Raw genomic sequence first — 16,519 nt, forward strand, 5'->3', positions numbered from 1 at the left:
AGGCCCTAGGACAGAGCCTTGAGGGACCCCACTGGTCACCGCACACCACGATGATTGGCTACCGTCAACCGCCACCCTCTGGGTCCTACCACGGAGTCAATTCCCCAGCCAGTGGATCGTGGTGAGGTCGAGGCCACAGTTAGCCAGTTTTGCCAAGAGGCGATCATCGGATACCAGATCGAAGGCTTGTTTTAAAGTCAAGATATATGATGTCAATCTCTTCCCCCCTGTCCAGGTGGTAGGTCATCTGGTTGTAAAAGGAAATGAGATTGGACAAGCAAGACCTACCCGCAGCTAACCCATGCTGCGTATCCCTCAGGATATTGCCGTCAGCTAGTACGTTAAGGATGGCCTCTTTGATAATCTTTTCCAAGACCTTCCCCAGAATAGAGATCAGGCTGATGGGCCTGTAGTTTGCTGGATCTACTTTCCTTCATTTCTTGAAGATAGGCACAACATTGCCCTTCTTCCAATCTTTGGGCACTTCACCAGAGTGCCAGGAGTTCTCGAAGATCCGTGCCAGGGCTGAGCTATGATGCTTGCCAGCTCCTTGAGTACCCTGGGGTGTAAACAGTCAGGGCCAGCTGACTTGAAGGTATCTAGCCTGTCAAGGTGTTCCTTCACGAGGTCAGCTTTGATGGTGGGTAAGGAATCTCCCTCACCCGGGCCTCCCTGACCCACAGTGGGCAGGGGTGTCCCATGGGACTGGTGAAAAACTGACGCAAAGTACCCATTTAGCAAGTTTGCTTTTTCATGGGCATCGGTTGTCAGTTGTCCCATCTGGTTTAGCAGGGGTCCAACGTTGCCCTTGCTTTTCCTCTGGCTCCCCACATATCTAAAAAAGGACTTTTTATTGTCCTTGATATTTGTAGCTTGCTGGAGTTCTATCGCAGCCTTGGCTTTCCTGGTTTGCTCTCTGCAGGTCTGGACCAGAGCAGAGTATTCTTCCTTGGTGGTGGTTCCAGTCTTCCATCCTTTGTAGGTCTTCCTTTTAAGATGCAGGAGCACCCAGGGTCCCCCCCCCTGAAGCCGATCACCAAGCCAGGGTGGGTCCAGGGGGCCCCACCACACTCCGTCTCACCATCTCAGCATTCATGAGCCATGCCTGGTACTTTTAGGTATGTTTAAAAAACATATAAAGCTATGTCTGTTGCTGATTCTCCAAATCAGAATCTAATCTTCAGATTCCGATTTGGCCGAATCGAATCAGGACAGTCATCCAAATCAGCTAATCGAATCACTGTCCTTCGAATCGGGCCAAATCCAAATTGAATACAGCCTGCTTTAACACCCCTAGTAGAAAGTAAACTTAACACCCTTAAATTAATAGAGAGAAATTTGTAGAAATTAAGTTTTTAAGAGAAACTGTGCTGCTTTTCCTACTGTTGTTTCTCTTGCAGGGAGTCTGTGCATTACTATAATTAACCTTGTCATATCTAGCTGCTTCTGTCATAAAGGAAGTCTCAGTATTTTTCCAACAGGTTACATACTGTTCTTTGAGCTCCTGTCATCGAGTATCAAATTAAGAAGAAATGGGTGATGTTGTTTTTCCATATATGTTAAAATCAGTATATTTGTGTCTGAAATGTGCTGCTGTCTGTTTGGCTTAGTGGGATCTTTATTTGACTTACTTGAATAGAATTTAATATTTTCGTTCAAATGAGCTCTAAACTTTGAATAAAAAACAAGATCATGCTTCCTATAGTTCTTGTTTGTATCTCAGCATCTGCTATTTGCATTAGGGCTCTTTTTTTTTTTTTTTAGAGTTGTCTTTTCTGAAAATCTGGGCCCAGTCTAACATCTGAATTTGAGAAATAAGCTAGTTAATACATTATCACCTACTTAATATTCTTTTCTTTTACTTAAAACTTCACAATGTCTGCAGTGTTTTGTTTTGTTCTTCAACTATGTTTGCCCTTCCTCTCTTCTCTCAGATGCAAAATGATGCGATTCAGACTGAATCATCCGCTTCTTTAGCTGTGAGAAAACAGCGCCTATGGATTGGCTTTGATGTATAGCTTCTAATGTTGTCATACTAATTTTAATGCTAATGCAGAAACGCATATAACCATACAGTATAGGTTGAAGGTGAATTACTATTTCTGTGAAAGCTTTAACTTCCTAATTATTGTGCATTTAATTTCTTTAATTATATAGCTGCATTAAGAATGCGGCAGGTTGTGGGGCATTTTAATACTTAGGTTGGGAAAACGTTATTGTCACTGCATGTACACCCATGATTTACAAAAATAACATCCCACAGCATTCATGCCTGTTAAGTTAGACTGTTGAAATTGTAACCATGTGCATGCAGGGAGGAAAATACTGATTGGAAGAGTGGGGATGTCTGGTTATAGACTGTAAGCAAAAAGGAAGCAGTGGGAGGCTTATATCCAGGCAGCTGGTATGTGACCCTACTGATGAAGGGAAAAGCTCTATTGAATGTAAACAGGAGTGGGGTTATGGGATAAGTTTATAATAGACACAAAAGAGAAAAATCTTGGAGGGGGATGGATTTGTGTGAGTAGAGAAGAGAGGGAGTGCTTTATAAAAACCTGGATCTAAGGTTAAATCTATGAATTAGTTGAACTGATCTGAGACTCTGATGTCATCTAGGTGTTCTCGAGTGCTTAAGTTTTGCTTTCATATTTTATAAATTTTCTAAAGTTTCACAATGGAAAGTAGAGCCATGTAATTCCCACATGCATGTTTCAGAGGGCCTTCCCTTTGAGACATCTGGACTATGATACATTATTTAGAATCGGACACTTATCCTATACACTTGTCGCTTGTAATTGGACCTAGAGCAACGACTGTCACCACAATGACAGTTGATTCTAAATCTCTAACTGAAGACAGAGCTGCTTTCGATTAAGCCTTCCTTGCTTTCTCAGATGCTTGCATGTAAGAATTGCCATGGTTACAGTGAAAGACCTAGCTTCTGTCTTTAAGTGATTGAAGAGCCTTCACACTCAGCAGGGTGTAGCTTTGCTTTTTGCATCAGCTGAGAGTGGCTATGAGCTCTTAATTGAAAATTAGACTTCAAGCCAAGCATCTTGTGTTCCCTTTACAGAAACGCAGCTGAATGGAGATAAAAGGGCCACAGATGCAAGAACTCGGGGACACGTTTCTGAAAGTTTAAGCTGGGTCCGACACTGACATCCTTTCCTTATTAATAAAGAAGAGTGTTTCAAATGGAATTTAGGATGTATTAACTTCAACTTATTAAAATACTAACTGGAATAATGTTTTGGAACAATTCTCCATAATAAAGTGCTTGTCCTGCCTGCAGAACACTTAATAATTTTCTCTACTGGTAATGCAACTCAATGGAGGAAAGTAATTTATTGATAAGCATGCGTGATGATCAGTCCTTTCATGTTCGCTACAGGTAAGACCATGTGCTATTTATAGTACCAACTTATTTATAAGTATTGTGTTAACAGTAAAAATGTATGTAAATGTTCATGCTTTCCATTTTAAAGAGAAATGGGAAGAATAAACAACATAATTACAAGTGGAACAGATTCCCATGTTTTGTTGCCAACCTCCCTAAAACTGATGCCTGTAGAATACTGTTTCATTTCCTTTTGACTTTTCTAGCTTGATCAGTGAAAGTGGATTAGTTAGATGCCCTGGTTGATTTAATTTTTGTTTCTCTTGTACTAGCACAAGGCTCATAATTATTGGAACTAATACGTGCTTTTACAAAATGATGTGTGATCATTAAAATAGGCTTGTTTAAATTGACTTCTTGCCTACTTAGAAAATGTGAAGTGTAACCCTGTTAGGATAACTCCTGCTTTTCCCCACTTCTTCAGTTAGCTTCCTGTAAAAATAGTCTAGTTTATTCAGTAAAATCTGCTGAATTCCTTTTTCTACCCCCACACAGTTTCTATAAACTACGCAATTTCAGAGACTGTTTCTGGGACTCATTTGAATGGCATAAATTAGGATGTTTAAAGGAAACAAATAGTAATTTTCAGTGCAGGTGAAGGTGCTATGTTCTGAAATATATTGACCAATTGAGACTTAAACTTTGTCTAAATCATTTTTTTTTATATTCTTATTGAATTATATGCTGGGTTATTATGGAGGTTTGGACTTTTATTGTGGTTATGAAGCGCTTTGAAAATGAAGGGCTAAAAGAGACTGATAATAGTGGTAGACTGATAGCTTGGGTTGGGCAGGGCCTTCTCTTCCTAGGAGTTCAGCTATCCCACAGAAACCCCTGTATAGGGAGGTAATCCCTCATAATGTGTCAGAGCAGTTCTAATAGAGCCAGAAAACAGAATAGGATTGAATATCTTCCAGCCTCCACTTGGCCACTGGAGCACTGCTTCAAGAAGAGTAAGTTGTTCAGCTAATTCCACAAGAACCAGATGCCATGTCAAGGCTTCTGATTGTAAAGACCAAAAACATTCGATGATAAGATCCTCATGGTGGTTCCTTGTGTATTTCTATTGTTGAAGAACTCTTGATTACAGTAAGACACATGATGCCACTTTTCAGCATAATGAAAACTATGCTGTGACTTAAAATTTGATGTAGCCTTGCATCTACTGTAGCGATCAGTTACAATGCAATTTGTGTAATTTATAACAAATATCGACTAAGCGATATATATTTATGATCCCTCAGGCTGCTGTTCTGACAAATGCCAAAGGGTTGATTTTGCCTTCACTTGCCCAAGATAATTTAGCATGCTTCTGCTTAAACAAGCCATTAAGTAGGGCAGGTCTCTTTATGGTCAGTACTGAAAAGCTTTCAAAATAGACTCCTGCCATCCTTCAGACAGTTTTTTTTCTTATGCAGAAGCCTGGAGAGATGAAGTTTAGAGTCCTAATGTTTGAAATATATGAATGAACTAGAACGTTTTCATCTACCAACGACTGTTTGAGTGTATCTTCCCCCACTGGATCTGTAACACATGTCCAGGGGGAGATCCAGAGGAGGTACAGTGGTGTGCCTACCTGCACCCCACACTTGCGTTGGACTTTTTAAAGTCCGTAAGTCGGCTGAAAATCCTCCCTCCCTTCCTCTTACTGCTCAAAGGCACACCCCCCTCCCTGCTCTTTCTCTCCCCTCTCCCTCATGCCTTTTCCCGATGTCCCAGGGGTGGGGAAGCACCAGAGCTGTTCCTGCCAGCTGCTTGCAGCCTGGGCTCAGCTAGGGACCAAGACAACAGCAGGAGGAATGGATGGAGGGTGGGGATTCCCCTTCCCCATGCTGTGACCAGGCAAGGTGGGAGAATTACTCTCTTCCACTATGCTGTTGCCACTGCCCTCTCCCCATTTAGCCTTGCTGGCTCTGGAGCTTCCCTGCCCCTAAGCAGTGGCAAAAGCAGCAGCAGCAGGAAAGGGAGTGAAGGGGGAGGGGGCAAAGGAGGGGAGGGAGTATGTCTCAGAGCAGGAAAGGGAAGGGAGGGGGGATTTTCACCTACTTTAGAGACTTAAAGTCTGTCCATGCCGGTGGGGGCAGAGGAGGTTGGGAGCAGGGGGGTGCAGCCATCCCTGCCATGCAGATTGCTTCTCTTGCACACCCCTTCAGGAAATCCTGGATCCACCCTACAGGTGTCCACATGCATTATTGCTATTCATGGTATATTGATTTAAATTAATCAAGCTAATAGCAATATTGCCTTTTAGTATGTCGCTCTCTTCACTGGCTTAGTGCAAGTGTAAGGCAGTTTAGCAGCAGTAAGCAAGCGCTGACATTTCCTCCCTGTGAAATCCCAGAATACCCCTATGATAGCATAAACAGTTGACAGCACTGTTTGTCACTTATGCTAGTTGTGTGCTGGTAAGGGTGGCCTCAGTTGTGCCTGGCCTCTTAGAAGTCCTTTTCAAGGCAATCTCAGGAGCAATATGGGCTCTAGCTACCAGCTGACTTCCTAGGCCCCAGGCTGACTGAGAATGCAGACTTGAATAGAATCCTAACTTTTAATATGAAATCTGCACTGGATTAAGGATTCCATGAAAACAGAAAGCAAAATCCATGGTCCATTAGTTAACATGCGTTGGAGTGTGCAGATATGTGTATATACACTCTGCTGTACTTCAACATGTCATCCTGTCTAATGTGCTGCTCCCTCTACTGTAATTATTTTGGCTAGAGGGCCACCAGGGTAGCCCCACCCCTTGGACACAATCTTGAAACTGGAAGTCCTGTCCCTTGCCCCTGGAAGTACTCATTTTGGGAGGGGATGCCATCTTGGAACCAGAAAAAAACCAAATTGTATACTAAAAATAAAACATCTGCTATAACATATTCTAATTTACTTTAAAAAAATATTTTTGTCCTGATTTGTGTTTGTATAGTGTATGCAGAGGTGATTGCATAATAGCTCAAAATGAAGGCTTTCTTTTGTATATTGTGGGGGACTGTAAAAGAGTTTGAGGAGGGTATGGGTGGGTGAGTACAGGGTTTGTGGCAGAGTGTGTGGGTGGGTTTGGGGCTCTGGGTGTGTGGGCTTTGTGTGGGGGGGATGTGTGGGTGTGAGGTTTATGGGGAGGTGTGGATGTTGGGGGTGTGACTGGGTGTGTATGGGGGGTGTGGACCCCCCCATAACATGGCCCCTGCCTCAGGGCGCTTGCAACCCATGGCGGGCAGAGCCCCATCTGCTGTTTTGCTCCCACTTGCTGCCACTTCCCCTAACTCGCCCACTGCCACTTTCCCTCTGCCTGCCTGCTGCTACCACCATTGCTTCCCCTGCCCGCCCACCTGCTACTGCCAACACTTTCCCTGTTTGCTACCACCACCACTTCCTGTGCCCACCCACTGCCTCCTCCCCACTCCCTTCACCTCCCTCCCCCACCAACCCTTCCTTACCTGTGGGGCTGGGGTCAGGGCCATCTTGCAGGCAAGTGTGGGAGCATAGTGCATGCTGCTCCTGCAGGAGTGAGTGGGGCTCAGCACCATGTGAGCACAGCAGGAACAGCCTGGGGCAGGGTCGGACTTAGTGAAGTTATAGGCACCCGCCTGCAGGCTGGATGAAATTACCTGGTGGGCCAAATTCAGTCCTTGCTCTACTGTAATAGGTAGAGGAGAGAAAATTAGCCTAGTCACAGATATCTTTTTTTGTTTGTTTGTTTGTTTGTTCACTGACACATGCATGATATGCGTGGTATGATAATTGTATGGTTGCAACAACACATGTTTCTTTGAGTAGATGCATCCTAAGACGGGCTGGGAGGACCACAGGTAAAAAGAGGCCTGTTTTTTTAATTATTGCATATTAACATTTGTTGTTAACAAAAGCAAATGAAACGGCAAAATAATATTTAGACAGTCAGTTAAGTGAAATGTCTTACTAACTTTCCACAGTATAATGCAAGATGGAACACAACTTTTTATAAGTAAAATGGAGATTTTCAATATTTGGAGGAAACCTAAGAGAAAGGTGTTAGTCCTGATGATTACAAACTATTGGTTGGATTACTATGCAAGTGTCAACTCTGCTTGTAGGAGGTGTTAATAAGGTCATATCTCCACTATTTTAATCAAAGTACTACCAGGTGAGACAGCATATTGAATAGATTTGAAGCTCTGTAAAAGGATATGGGGGGGTTAGATAACTTGCCTCTTGAGACTGATGGTTCTTAGTTTAAAATAAGGTTCAGGAAAAACTGTTTTTTGACATCATTGTTACATGTTCTTGCAGCGGAAGAACTTGGCTCTAGAGGAGGAGCTTTCCTCCTTTGGTATATCCCTATAGCAAAGAATCGGGGAAAAAAAATCAACATTTAATCTTATTAGAATTATGACATTAAAATTAATTGAAAATTAATTCTGAGGGTTTATTTTGTATTTGTACTTGACTGTTTGGGCTATCCCTCTTTCTCTTCCCACTCTGTATTTGGACAGTATTCTCCTTGGAGCTCTGGAAATTGTTAACAGAGAAAAATATTACATGTATTAGACAGAGGATAACAAAAATACACATCAGTGGCTGGAAATAAGGTGGCTACTAGCTAGCTCTCTGTGGACCATTGGAAGCGCTTCACAGAGTAACTGTGAACAAACAATCTCTGCCTCAGCATAATGATCTAATGTACCTGAAATCCAGTTAAGGGCTTGTTTTAAGTAGTAAAGAAAGATTTTTGTTGAATCCCAGACTCCCATCAGGCTTCAGCTTGCTTAGCTAACACGTACTAAAATGCAGCGTGGCTTGTCTGGATTAGCATGTTTGAATTTGTTAAAAGACACATTGTAAATTATTGGGAGGGGTTAGTTTGGTAAAAGGGTGTGTCAAGAGGAAAATTAAGGATGGCGTAAGATTTGTGCTTCTACATGCAGGAGATAATTAATTTATAAATTAGGTTTTATTTTTAATGACCTCTCTCCTACAGTTTTATGTTGTGTGTAGCAATCTTGACTATCTCACAACAAGCTTGCACATTTTTAGTAGTGTAAAAACTAGAAAGCTTGTCATAAACCTGCAGAAATCTCATTCATAAAAACAGATTAAAATTCAGTTGATTAGTATTGGTGACTTGTAATATAAAGGTGGTTATGATTTCTTTTGTGGGCTTTTCGTCGTCTTTTCCCCAGTTGCTTTTTGCATGCTTATTGCAGTGAAAAAAAAAAGGGTTCCAGAGTAGGACAGAAGATTTTTGTAAGTAGTGGAGAGGATTCAAATGAGAAGGTAAATAAGGTCAAAGAAGATTAAAAAAAAGAGGGCAAAAGGAGTCAAAGAAGATGAAAGGCTTAGTGTGACAGATGAGTGAGGTAGCCTTACAAATGAGAAATTACACAGGAAGCAAAAACTTTAGGAGAAAAGCAAGATCAGGTGAACATAAATAAGATAACCAAATAAAACACTGGTGTGAATATTTCCACAACAGTATCTATAAGAAGATTATCATGTTTAGCAGGAACAGCATTTCCCTAGAAGTACACAGATGAATGGAGCTTGTTCTCTTTTGGGCTCTGCTGCTTCAATGTGTCCTTTGTTATGCACTTGGTTACTGAATAATGAATTAATTCAAGTCAGCCACTGGAACAGACGGGGAGAATATGAAATTACTTTCTTGTAACTATTTAATGACTTCCTCAAATATTGATAACCTAACCCTGTCTTTGCCTACTTGCCATTGTGCTATTATGAGCAGCAGCAATTTAAACATGCTGTGAGACCATTCCTAAAACATGTTATTTTTAAAAACTGAGAATAGTTGCTTAAACAGTTAAACGGTAGCTTAGACTGTTCCTGTAACATATTTGGAAGGTTATGTAAAATTACTTATTTTAATGGCCATCTATTAGATCTTGGGGAAACAAGTTGGCAACATCTGACAGTTGGATAACAGTATCTGTTATAGTGTGGCTAAGAATATTACTACAGATCGTTGGGTGCACTTTCTGAAATTAATCGTAACTAGATGCTTCCTTTCCTTTGTAATAAGATAATGATCCAAATGGTAAAGTGATACTCAGATTTTGGCATCCACCGATTTCTAAAACCTGGCTTCATAAATCGATAAAACCTTAATGTAGTTTGCAGTGGAATTAAACCTTTGACTTCCTGGGTTTTTTATTTGTTTTTTTTAAATACTGTTGGTCCTTGCTCTTATTCACCTATCATAACTAACAAAATTAAATGAAAAGATTAATAAGCAAGAAATGAATCTAGAATGTTATATTGCAGTAAGGCAGTCACCTTAAAAGCACGGATAAATTTTACTCAAACTTGCACTTTGGAGTTCTTTATCTTTTTGTTAATATATCAAGAACCATTGTTTTCACCATATAAATGATAATAAGGAAAGTGTGGAGCTTGGGTTTAAATTTCTTGATATGCTGTTAATGCTGCTTCATACAATATTTTATTTACCAAAAATCCTGGCTAGTGTAAAATTACTTGGATACCTGACAGCAAAGAAAAATATATTTCTAAAAATTTACTAAGTTTTGTTTCTGATTCATATCACTCTCCTGCATTATCTCCATTATATGCTTTGGGCCTTATGCCTTTATCTTCAGTGGCACAGTGTGTTACAATACCAAATCTAAACGTTAATTTATTATGAAGAGAGCAATAGTTAATTTCATTTTATAGAATCAATGTTAAACTGTACATCTGCATTTTGAGTAATAGGAACCTCCTAGTGTAAGGGCTACCGTAAATGTTTCATATTTCACAATCATTTAGATATCCTTAGATTTTAATGTTTTAAAATTCAGCACTGTGGAGGACTATATTTTTCTAAACATCAAATTAATTAGAAATGTCATTTACCATGAGGTGCCCGGAAAGAACCTCCTGAGGACAGGATTATTTAAGATTACCGAGCAAAGTGTGTTAAATCTTAAACCTTTAGTTGCTGATGGTGTAACATACTGTACTTAATCATTTCTGTATTTTTCCAAGTAATATTTAACACAAACAGTATAAGAAGATGGCTTTATGTTTTAATAAATAGCAGTTTTTTAATTTCTTCCAGAAGAATTTACAAACCTGACAGTACTGCATGTGTTATGGATATCCAACTTGAGAAGCTGAGCGTGGAGACAGCTCCATGCTTGAAGTATCTTTTACCTTTTAAATTTTTACTGGATACTAGGCATAGATCATTTTTAATTGCAAAAGCCAAAAATGTCTATTATGTCACTGTGCTTAAGTTGTGGAATGTCCAAGTCTAACAGGTACAGTACTGTTTTGTTAGTTATCTTATTTTACTTCTGGCTTAAATCACTTTGATTCTGAAAAACAATGCAGTGGATTGATCAAGGATACTTCCATTCTGCTTACGTGTTGTAAAATACTCTGTTACCTAGCAGCTCTTAACTAAGCCTTTAGCTAATAAAAAAGTAAGTTGCTGTTTAATGGTATGCTGAGAGATCTGTCCGCATTTTAGTACAGTGCTGTCAATTAAGCAGTGTGTGGGTGTGCAGAAGGTTGCTTTTAATTGCTAATCTTATTGAATTTGCTCATCAAGGAAGATTTTGTTTTGGAATAGCATAAATTTAATTATCACTGTGTTACACATTTGTCCAGTTGCAAGCAGTATTTTTCAAATCGTGGGTGTGAGGATATATTAAGTTGTATTAGCTGTTTATGTACTTTCCATATTCAAATGTCTCCCTAGGTTAAGCAAATGATCATTTCCTGGTTTTTGACCTTCTGTGATTTTTGTATCCATTTTCATTGTTCACGTTTTGACAATTAAGTCAGTATCTCAAGAGAAAAACATTTAAATATTTTAGAAGTTAATGGATTTTTCATCTAATTTGGAAGTCTCTGTTGCAACTGTGCAGCATAATTAAATGCTAGATAGCAGATAAAGAATGGCTGGTGCCTGGTTTAGTGTTAGGAAAAAAAAGAAATAATAGAGAAGGTTACATTTAACCTGTTTTAGTATAGTAAACAAGCTATACTAATAATAAACAGTTTTTAAATTTTGAAAGGGGCTTTAATTCCTAAAAGAGTATCTTCCACTTACTTTGTAAACATTGTTAAAGAACAATTTAGGTGTCCCTATCCTTTACTTCCAGGTTTTTCAGAGTAAGATTTCAGTTGTAGATTATTTTTCTAAAGTGTGGTATACAGTACTTTTATGTTTGAGTGCTGTAAACAGAAGTACTGTTTTCCCACTACTTCTCTGTTTTGAGAATAGATTAGCAGATGGTTTTTTGAAGTATAGTTAAGGAGGGTTTTTAAAAAAGCAAAACAGTATATTTGTTAGACTTTTTTTTCCTCAAAAGAACTGGGTTATACCCCTTGGGATGGAGAATCCTGATATTCTTTTGTAGTTCTGAGTATGGATCTTTAAAAAAATAAAAATAAAAAAAATTACTAACGCTTACTAAAATGTTACCTGTCTCTAAGATTAAACACAAGTTAGTATAACATTTAATGGCGTCTTAATCAAGAATGCCCTTTTATGCCTTCTCATAGCTCTCCCTGCAGGTCTTCTTTGTTCACCTGTCGCATCTTTTTTTTTTTTTTTGTAGTTCTTTACAAATAAATACTAATACTATACTGTCAGCAGTGTTGAAAATAATAGTTTGCAGCGTTATTTGTGTTCTTGGCTTGCACTGGTTAAATCTCTTCCAAATATCTGATGTATTCTTAGTGAAGCAAATATGCTGTCATGACCTCAACTCTGTCTGATAGTTGGTTCATTTTTTTATGTTATGATATGGTTTCCATAGTGTTGCACTGATGTTATAAGGTAATAATAGGAAACTGTTATTGTACTTACGAAATGCTTGTATAGGTATAATTGTATCTGTAAACATTTGGGGACTTGTTAAGTAGTTCTAACACTTCTATATTAGCTGTTTTCAAAAAAGAATCACAAGTCATTTTGCAAATAGTTATTATATCTTTTTAAAATTACTATATCTATGTTTTTAGGCCAGAAACTGAGCTAGTGAAAATTGTATGGCTCCAGTGACTAACTACTAGTATATATCAGCCAGGGTCATTTTAAATTTCTTGGCTACTCTGCCCTCAAATCCACTTTGTTCAGACCAAATACCAGTATCAGCTTGCAACTTCTACATTAGAGTTTTTTAGCTCATTGAATAGAAACACCCAGGCATAAAAATGTATTCACTTCAAGAATGCTAGCATGGAATGCTTAGTATCAGCAAAATACTACATAAAAATAAAAATTTTAAATAATAACATTACTATCTACATTGTCAGTTGTGATGTAGATTTACATTTAAATATGATCACAGTATTTAAAAAATCCTAATTTGCTGGTGAGCTATCCACTTCTAACAAAGAACAAGTCATTCATTTATTTGTTTGTTGTTTCAGTAGTGACAAAAGGCATAAATGAAAAAGCAGTTTAAGGAAAGGACTTGGGAGAAGTGGGATATTGTATGAAAAACTTGCTTTTTGTTCTTATGGTATGTTTTCTGTATTGGGGTAGCAGTGAGATGACAGAACCAGAGCAGCAGTGTGAGATTGGTATAAATCAAAAACGGTACAAAGCAGCCCAATAACTCTTGCATGGTTCAGTAGCAGACTTAAGGAGGCCGTTCAAGTCAAGGAGTCATCCTTCAAGAAACGGAATGAGGAAAACAGGAAAGCCAACAAACTCTGGCAGGTCACGTGTAAAAGTGAAATAAGGCAGGCCAAAAAAGAATTTGAGAAGCATCTAGCAAAAGATGCTAAAGTTAATAACCTTTTGGAATACGTCAGAAGTAGGATGACTAACTAGACTTAGTTAATAACTATTAAACTATCTCTAGTAGAGAACTGGCAGGGCCATTAGATGACTAAGGTGTACTCAAGGATGATAAGGCCGTAGCAGAGAAGCTAAATTAATTCTTTGCATTGGTGTTTACTGCAGAAGATGCTTTGGAAATTCCCATGCCAGGCAAAATTGCAGAATAACTGAAGTAGGTTTGTAACCTATTGTAACAAATGACCTCTGTGCCAGAGGTCTGGTGGGTTGTCAATATAACACCCATCTTTAAAAAGGGCTCCTGAGGTGATCCTGGGAAATAGACGAATGAGTCTCGCTTCCATTCCTGGGAAATTGGTAAAAACTATAGTAATTAATAAAATCAGCAATTTCATGGACAAATACGATCTTCTGGGAAAAAGTCAGCATGGTTTTTATAAAGGGAAATCCTGCCTCGCCAATATGCTGGAGTTCTTTGAGTGTATCAACAAGCATATAGAGAAAGGGGATCCAGTTGACATAATATATTTGGACTTTCAAAAAGCATTCAACAAAGTCTTTTACCAAATGTTTTAAAAAAAAGCTGTATTGCTGCAGGATTGGTGGGAAGGTTCTTTCTTGGATTGAGAGCTGGTTAAAAGATAAGGAAAGAGTAGGGCAAAATAGTCATTTTTCAGGATAGAGGGAGGTCATGAGTAGGGTCCCACAGGGATTTGTGCTGGGCCCTAATTTTGTTCAAGTCATTGATGAAAATATTGGAAATAGAAATGCATCGTGAAATCTCCAAGTTTGCAAATGATACCAAGTTATTCTGGGTAGTCAAGTCACAAGCTGATGGAGGAGCTGCAGAAAGATTTCATGAAGCTAAGTGAGTGGGCAAAAAAATGGCAGATGTGAGGTAATGCACTGGAAAAAGTAACCTCAATTATACATACACAGTGATATGTTCTAAACTACCTGTTTTGATTCAAAAAAGAGACATTGGTGTCTTTGTAAATAGTTTAAAAAAATGTGAGTTCAATGTGCTGCGCTGGCCAAACAAGCCAAAAAATATTGGATATCATTAAGAAGGTGATTAAAAACAAAATGGAGAATATTATCTTACCAATATGCAAATCCATAGTATGTCCACATCCCATATGCTGTTCTTGTCCCCACATCTCAAAAAGGATGGAGTAGCATTAGAAAAGGTACAGAGAAGGGCAACCAAAATGATAGGGGCCTGGAACAGTTGTCATACCAGGAGAGACTAAAAAGGCTAGGACTCTTCAGTTGGGAAAGAACGCTGATGGGGGGTTATGATAAAGGTCTATAAAATCATGAAGGGTGAACAGGGAACTGTTATTCACCAGTCTCAGAATACTAGAACTAGGGGACACCCATTGACATTAGTAGATGACAGGTTTAAAACGAGCAAGGTAAAGTACTTTTTATACAACATGTAGTTAACTTGTGGAGTTCATTGTCTCAAGAGATGATGGAGGGCAGGTAGCATGGCCAGGTTAAAATGGACTGGATAGATTCATGTGTGTTAGATCTATTAATGGCTATTGAACAAATTGATTGGAGGTGCTTCCTCTGGCGTCTTTAACCCAATAAATCATAGATTCAGGGAGGGTATTGAATAGGGGATAGCTCACTTTGGAGAGATTCAGTTCGGTGTTCTCCTTGTGTAGCATTCACTTCTGCCGCTGTTGGAGGCAGGAGACTGTGCTAGATGGAGCATTGGTCTGACCCAGTATAGCACTTCTTATGTTCTTACAAAGTATTAAATGGGCCAAAATTAGCTCTGTTCAGTTTGTATTAGTCCTACCTCAAGTAAATTTTGTGCTGGCAAAATAAAAGCTTGTCTAGTAAGACCACAATGTTAGGCTCCATAGATTTTAGTAATTAAGCAGTTAATGCTGTAATATTTGGGGGAGTTTTGTTTTTGGTTTCTTTGCCAGAACCTGCTGCTGTTTCTTTTAGTAAACTGATGCATTGCCTGTCCTGCAAATTCCTGTCAAACAATAGAACTTGTTTCCTAACTTCTGTGTTCATTGCTAGAAGTAGTTCTGTGTTATCATCAAACTTAGCGTTAAACACCCCATTGAGTGCTTTGTAATGCAAAAAAGTTTCTTAGAATAAATGTCCAGAGAAATAATACTGTAATCAAGAATCTAGACTGAACTCTCCCTCTTTTTTTTCCCCCCCCATCAAATTATGCAGAATGGAGGCTTCTTGCTTAGAGCTGGCTTTGGAAGGGGAGCGGCTGTGTAAAGCAGGGGACTGTCAAGCAGGCGTATCTTTCTTTGAAGCTGCTGTTCAGGTTGGAACTGAAGATTTAAAAACACTCAGTGCTATTTACAGCCAGCTTGGCAATGCCTATTTTTACTTGCATGAGTATACAAAAGCCTTGGAATACCACCATCATGATTTAACCCTTGCAAGGTAATTTTACTTGTCTGCTTTTAGGTTCATCCTCCATCTCAGGTCTGTGCAATAGCTTGTTCAGTTAAATGTTTGCCACTAAGATTGGTTAGACAAATGAATGTAGTATAACTAGTGATAAGTAATTTGGCCATCACTCAGATAGGGAGACCGAGGAAAATCAAGTGTAGCATAATAAGTATACAGATTCCTTAAATCTGCCAGTTCTGTTCTTCACAATTTTAAACCTTGGTCTATGAGAAATTAAGTTGGAACGATTGTTTACTAGATGTAGCTTGCTAGTATCTGTTTTGTTTTGTTTTTTTAAACCAGTAATATGCTGGTGGTGATACATACATGAAGTATGTGTGTTTCATGTGTTGTTTATTATGACTGTCTTAAGGCTCAATCTAATAAAGGGTTTAAGCAACTAAAACAATTAGTGAGAACGTAGGTCCCTTATGTTGGCACAACTGCTGCCTAACCCTCATGCTGCCTAAATTGACAAGGTGTTTTCTCTAAGGCTGCTTGCAGACATTAAAAAAACAAACAAACAAAAAACCAGTCATGATTTACCAGAAGAAGCAGCACATTACTTTGGCCCAGCTCTGCAGTGTCTCCATAGATTGGGTGCTTCAATGGAGCTTTTTTGGCGCTTTTATCTACTAGCTGATTCAGTCAGCTAGTAGATAAGTGCCAAAAAAGCCCCACTAAAGAGCCCAGTCTATACAGATGTTGGGCGAGGTGGGTTCAGTTAATGAGATGCCTCTTCTGGGCATGTGCTGGGCTTGGTGCAGGGGCACACCGAGTTTAAAGTGCCAGTTTTTAGGGTATTTTTAATGTCTGCAAGCAGCCTTCATGCCTAGAATTCTGCACCTTGGAATGCCCAAACATGTTTCTCACGTCAGCCCCCTCTAGGGTCTAGAAACAAGGGCTGCTTACAAATGTGGATGAACAACCCCACC

General features: G+C 39.1%; 1 protein-coding gene across 1 annotated transcript in view; it reads left to right on the forward strand.

Annotated features, from left to right (window-relative positions):
• Positions 1 to 16,519, forward strand: part of GPSM2 (G protein signaling modulator 2) — a 42,761-nt gene that overhangs the window by 9,606 nt on the left and 16,636 nt on the right. The window contains exons 2-3 of the mRNA XM_006025649.3: positions 3,074 to 3,391; positions 15,354 to 15,575. Coding sequence (XP_006025711.2) covers positions 3,330 to 3,391; positions 15,354 to 15,575 — 284 coding nt within the window. The 5' untranslated portion in view covers positions 3,074 to 3,329. The remainder of the gene's footprint in view (positions 1 to 3,073; positions 3,392 to 15,353; positions 15,576 to 16,519) is intronic.

Source organism: Alligator sinensis, unplaced genomic scaffold (assembly GCF_000455745.1).
Source record: "Alligator sinensis unplaced genomic scaffold, ASM45574v1 scaffold535_1, whole genome shotgun sequence".
NCBI lineage: Eukaryota > Metazoa > Chordata > Crocodylia > Alligatoridae > Alligator > Alligator sinensis.